Source organism: Amblyomma americanum, chromosome 10 (assembly GCF_052857255.1).
Source record: "Amblyomma americanum isolate KBUSLIRL-KWMA chromosome 10, ASM5285725v1, whole genome shotgun sequence".
Classification (NCBI taxonomy): Eukaryota; Metazoa; Arthropoda; class Arachnida; order Ixodida; family Ixodidae; genus Amblyomma; species Amblyomma americanum.
In genome coordinates this window covers 18553948-18559970 of record NC_135506.1, presented here as the reverse complement: position 1 = coordinate 18559970, position 6023 = coordinate 18553948, and the positions used below count along the sequence as shown (strand labels likewise).

Below are 6023 nucleotides of genomic sequence, written 5' to 3'. Positions count from 1 at the left end.
ATGAAAGCAAGGCAGTAATCACCAAAAAGTATGCTTTAATAATAATAGTTACAGGAGGCCTACCATACACACACATGACCGAGAGAACAATGCACTATAAGCTGTCTTGCTTCCCCGTATAAAAAACGCGCCGCGATCACAAAATGCTCGGCACTGGTATACAGAAAAAGGGAGAGGTGAGAAGAACAGCAACAAACGATGTCAAAAAACAAAAACACGGACGTAGCATTTTCATCTTTAATATGTACAAGGGTGGAAAAGATAGCGACGCGACATCTCGTAGTTATAAAGATGGGCTCATCATCGTCGCACCTTGCCACCTACTGTTCCAGTTAGAAATGCCTAAGAAAAAAAAATCTGGAGGAGGAGGATTAACTCGCGAGCAGCAGCCTTGAGGAAAAAAAAAAAAGATTTAAGGCCGCACGCCAGGTAGTGCTATATGGTAGTAACCAACCCAGAGCTGTGATTAGCTCTCGACATAAGCTGCGAAAGAATCTGCAACGACACGGTACACCGACAACGTTCGCAAAGCTCTTCGCAATTTTTCTTTACGCCTGCCATTCCATAAACACGTTATGCAAGCATGAACAACACCCACGCACACCACAGATGGATAAGAAAAAACTTCAATTACAACAAAAAGTAAAGAAGAAACAGACACAATCACTTCGCTCACAAGTGCATGTCAAAAATGTGCCCGGCGTTGTTTGTGTTTATGCCCGTGCACAGAGAAAGTGAGAAGCTTGGTGATGCCATGAAGCCAGCAATGCTGCACCACATCCACGCAACTTTCACACTGCTGGTGACAACCTTTGCGAGAAACTGCAAATTAAATTTCCAATTGCTGCTCAACTGTAATCTAAGAGGATCAGCAAAAGATTAAGTAGACACATCCTTGATAAAACTATGGTGCAGAAATTTAGGCACTATATTGACGTCAAGACTACAAAATAAACCATTTAACCCATACAGCCAAAAGAAGGTTTGCAAGGGAGCACTTGCAAGCTACAGGAACAATGCAAAAACTCTAATAGATGTAATGCAGTGCTAGATTACACCACTTGTCAACATTGCTGGCTCAGTGTACAAAGCTCTGAAAAAAAAAAAATTGATCCACTTTCAGAGGACACCACCCTTTTTCTCAAACACAAAACGCTCGCCACTTTCAGGGATACTCTTTAAATTTCCTCTACTGACTTCTTGAACAACACGCTTATCACACAAGCGAAACAAGAAGGCAAAGAAAAATCTGGTCCTGTTTCTTTTTTTTCAGACAAAGCTCGCTCTGCAAGCAATGTACAGGGTGACTAAAAGGCGCACGAGGAACAGATGAGAGGTCAAAACTGCCGAAAAACATAAGCATCCGCAAGTTTGTGTTGCATTTCAAAAGGCCCAAAACAAATAAGTACTTTGCAAGTGAAACAACTTCCTCTAAAGAACGCAGCAAACAGATCTGCACAGCCTTTGATTTTTTTTTAGAAACTGGTCGGACTTGCGTCAGACCCATTTTTCTGCTTTTAGCTCAGACTGCTGTTTCAGAAAGGGGACATACATTTAGAGGCACATTAAAGAACAGCAGCAGGCAATGGTTGGTACCTTAGCTCAGTTTAACAGTAGAACATGCTCCGAAACAAAACTTCATACTTAACCACAAAGTCTGCACGAAATTGCAGAACAGCTGTTTTTAGCTCCTGATGGCTTGAAGAAAAAATTAGGAACACAATACATATACATAAATGATATGCCAGCCTCTTGGGTACCCTCCTCAGTCTTTTCATCAATCAAGAGAACTTGACAACATGAGAGTTCCCGGCTTTCCATTCCCTGTGCTACAACAAAGGCAACTAAAAAGTCACAGACATTACCAGTGACAAAAAAAAAAGCTGAAGGCGATTCAAAAGACCTTCTCTCCAGGCACTTGGTCTAGAGGCTGCAAGCATCGACAATAAGTGCGGCAAAGTTCAGCCCCCTGGCTCTTGGCTAAAACTTTACAAGAGAGTCCGCGCAGTGCAAAAAAACGGGCTTCTACCTTGCAAAGCACAACTGTCAGTCGGTGTCAGTGTTCGCATATCCGAAACGGCAACAATTCATACACATAGTTACTAACCACCGCGCAAACTTTGAACTGCAGCACACCAAATTTACATTAATGACCTTTTTTTTGCTGTCACTTAAATACGAAAAAAAAAAAAGCAGTCCATTTCATTTTCCAAACCAAGTTTCAAGCACAATGTCTAACAAAGGCTCATCTCTCTTGCCACCCCACACACGTAACGCCCCAATGTCAAACCAACCATCCTCGTGCAGTTCCGTCTCCCACATGACAGGCAAGGACGAGAGACATCACACTTACCCCAAACCAAAAGTGAAGAACAACTTAGCACCTCCTAACTGCACTTGCAGCTATACAGACAGAAATCGGGTGGCCAGCCAGTGAACTCTTGCGTGACATCCTCATCGAAACTGTCCCACACACAAACACACCAAACCCGCCGGCCTCTTGTTACACAGGGCAGTGCCATTGATTCGTGTGCAGTTAAGTCTCGGCGTGCTTCGTTTTTACCTCTTGCCTGCGGGTGTGATGCAGTCAAGAAATGCCCTCGTACAAACGCGACACAAACTTGGAAGTTTTTTTTGCACAAAACAACGAAGCGGCAGTAGCGGCAGCACACAGGTGGCAGCACTTCTGTCGACGACGCCGGGAGCTCGAACGAATCGAGGAAACCGCAGCCCTGGCAAAGGTTAGTAGACGCAGGCTGCGCGTCCGTCGCAGGTGGGGAGGTGCTTCTTGCCGCCATGCTTGGTCCACGTCTTCACGACATGCATGCTCATAGCAAAGTGCGGTGGCGGTGTGCGCCCAACGAGGTGGCGATGGGGGCAGAGAGGAAGGGGGGGCGGTTGATGTGGCGGGGAGAGAAGGAAACGGCGGAGGAAGAAGGACAGAGTGAGAGAGACAGACAGCACGCACAAAGCGGCGGCGGCAGCGGCGAAGACACTGCAGCGAGAGAAGCTCCTCCAGCCCCCTTTCTGGCTTCTCACCGGGAACGGGAAAAAAAAATTAAAAGGTTACGACTCTAGAGCAGAACGCACTTTGGCTTCTTCGGCCTTTTGACCTGCAAAAGAGAGAAGAGGTTGAAACAAAAAGTGAGGCACTGAAGTGCACTACCCAGCAGTCTTAACAGACCTTACAGCTGTTCATCTTGATCTAATCTCTAGCACAGTAGGATTTCAATACAATCATGGATGACAGGAATTCTACACTGTGAAATATACTGTGGACAAAGAGCAGAAATTCGAATCTTCCGAACCACTCTCCCATGCCATTACAGATGATAAGAGCATTGCAGGTGCTACCGCAACAGAGAGCACTAAGTACTACCCTCACCAGCCATGCATATGCACCACAAACGCAGAGTGCTAGCACACAGTGCACACATCACCGACGCCATTATCACCAGTCGCACAGTGCACACTGCAAGCACACAGCAGTGGCACATGCCCAAAAATAAATGCCGTCAGTCTTGGAACAGATTTGTACGTTTCTTGTGCTTCAGCCATGCAGATTTTGCTTCTTTTCTGCTGATACAAATTTCAGGTGATACGATTATTTTTCAGGGCCCTGCGAGATCAGTATTACTGACCTCTTGCCGTATCAGGTGAAATAATAATCGAAAACATTTTTAAGGATATGGAAGAACCACCACTGCTCTTTTTGGAGGAACAACATGGCCCCACTTTATCATGATGGCCACGACTTGGGCGGGGGTATATAACTATGCCAAATATTGAACAGGTGACACCTGCAATAATACAGGGCTGCACTATGTATTTGCATAGCCTTGTCTGTCTGTGGCTGCACTTTCTTTTTATTGTATAACAGGACAAAAAAAGCTCGCATCTAATAAAAAAAAAATCTCTGCAGTGCAGGACAGTGCTAAAACACACCACCAGAGGCACCACCCATCAGGCACAGGCAACCCACCTGCAGGGCAGCCCTCGTTGCAGTCTCAAACACCTCACGCACGCCATCCTTGGTCTTGGCGGAGCACTCCAGGTAGCCGTAGGCATTGATCTTCTCCGCCATGGTGCGCCCTTCCTCGGGTGCCACGGGCTTCTGCTTCATCTTGGCCAGCTCCCGCAGCGTGTGCGGGTCATTGCGAAGGTCCTGCAACACATCCCCACAGCATGCACACAAATGTTATGCAGGTCACTGCTGAGGTCCTGCAGCACAACCCCACCATACTGCCATAGCAATCATTGCGAAGGTCCTGCAGCACACCACCACAGCATGCACACAAATGTTATGCAGGTCACTGCTGAGGTCCTGCAGCACAACCCCACCATACCGCCATAGCAATCATTGCGAAGGTCCTGCAACACATTCCGACAGCCAAGCACACAAATGTTATGCAGGTCACTGCTGAGGCCCTGCAGCACAACCCCACCATACCGCCACAGCAATCATTGCGTAGGTCCTGCAGCACACCACCACAGCATGCACACAAATGTTATGCAGGTCACTGCTGAGGTCCTGCAGCACAACCCCACCATACCGCCATAGCAATCATTGCAAAGGCCCTGCAACACATCCCCGCAGCCAAGCACACAAATGTTATGCAGGTCACTGCTAAGGTCCTGCAGCACAACCCCACCATACCGCCATAGCAATCATTGCAAAGGCCCTGCAACACATCCCCGCAGCCAAGCACACAAATGTTATGCAGGTCACTGCTAAGGTCCTGCAGCACAACCCCACCATACCACCATAGCAATCATTGCAAAGGCCCTGCAACACATCCCCGCAGCCAAGCACACAAATGTTATGCAGGTCACTGCTAAGGTCCTGCAGCACAACCCCACCATACCGCCATAGCAATCATTGCAAAGGCCCTGCAACACATCCCCGCAGCCAAGCACACAAATGTTATGCAGGTCACTGCTAAGGTCCTGCAGCACAACCCCACCATACCGCCACAGCAATCATTGTGTAGGTCCTGCAGCACACCCTCACAGCATGCACACAAATGTTACAGGAGTACAGACACCAAATTTTTGCTTGTTTGATTTCTTCTGTCAAACGATGCATTAAACATCAGTATACATGGATTACCCCATGGTATTCCCTTAAAGACAGCTTTATAGTTCATAACTGAATTTCTTCTTGATGCTGTTTCAGTTTCAACAACCGAACAAAGGCTGTGACGTGTCAGAAGCATTTAGGTCATGTAAGGCATGAAAAAAATTATAAGTACTGGTAGGTAGCTTTAATTCACTACAACCTTCAAGCCAACCTGCTTCGAGCTGGATTGACAATAAACAATGTTTTAGCGATTATATTAGTTCTTTTTCATGCCTCAGATGACCTAAACGCTTCTCACACATCTCAGCCATCGTTTGGTTATACTTGAAGCCAAAACAGCATCAAGAAGAAATTAAGTTATAAATTATTTACCAGCCACAAGCACAAACCACAGAATGATTCATGTATTCTAATGTCTTATACATCATTACACAGAAAAAAAAAAATGCTGCTAAATTTAGGTGTGTACTGTACAGTTCTTGTACACCGCCACAGCATGCACACAAATGTTAAGGGACTAAGAAGTGTGGAGTCAAGCACAGTAAGCCAGCAGGAGAGCTTGTGAGTGAACCCATGCACTCAGGTTCACATGCACGTTTGAATGCCAGAGAGCCACAAACAAGCCTGAGCAAGCTGAACTGCACACAGTCACCATGACATCACACAGCCATTTTGCACAACTACCCATCCACTGATGCACACAGTTCCCACAGTGTGGCGCACTTTTCGGACGGCTGCCCTCGACAGGTGGCATGCAAACAGCAGCAGCAGCAGTGGGAAGAGCAAGCACTTCAGAAGAGGTTACAGCAAATCTGAACCTCATTATTAACAGTAGGAGGAGGTTAGTTTCTCCTGCACAACGACTGTTCAGAAAAGCATGCCCAGCACGCCCAGCATGCTCAAAGTCTGTCCACGAAGGTCACAAACAAGAACAGGAAAACAC

The 6023-nt window shown here is 46.6% G+C and overlaps 1 protein-coding gene across 5 annotated transcripts in view; it reads right to left on the bottom strand.

The window, feature by feature from the left end:
• Positions 1–15: 15 nt before the first annotated feature.
• Positions 16–6023, bottom strand: part of LOC144107596 (ras-like GTP-binding protein RHO) — a 45086-nt gene continuing 39078 nt past the window's right edge. For all 5 annotated transcript variants that reach the window (XM_077640688.1, XM_077640690.1, XM_077640687.1 and 2 more), the window contains 2 exons: positions 3983–4165; positions 16–3113 (listed from right to left, as the gene is read on the bottom strand). In XM_077640688.1, coding sequence (XP_077496814.1) covers positions 3075–3113; positions 3983–4165 — 222 coding nt within the window. In that variant the 3' untranslated portion in view covers positions 16–3074. The remainder of the gene's footprint in view (positions 3114–3982; positions 4166–6023) is intronic.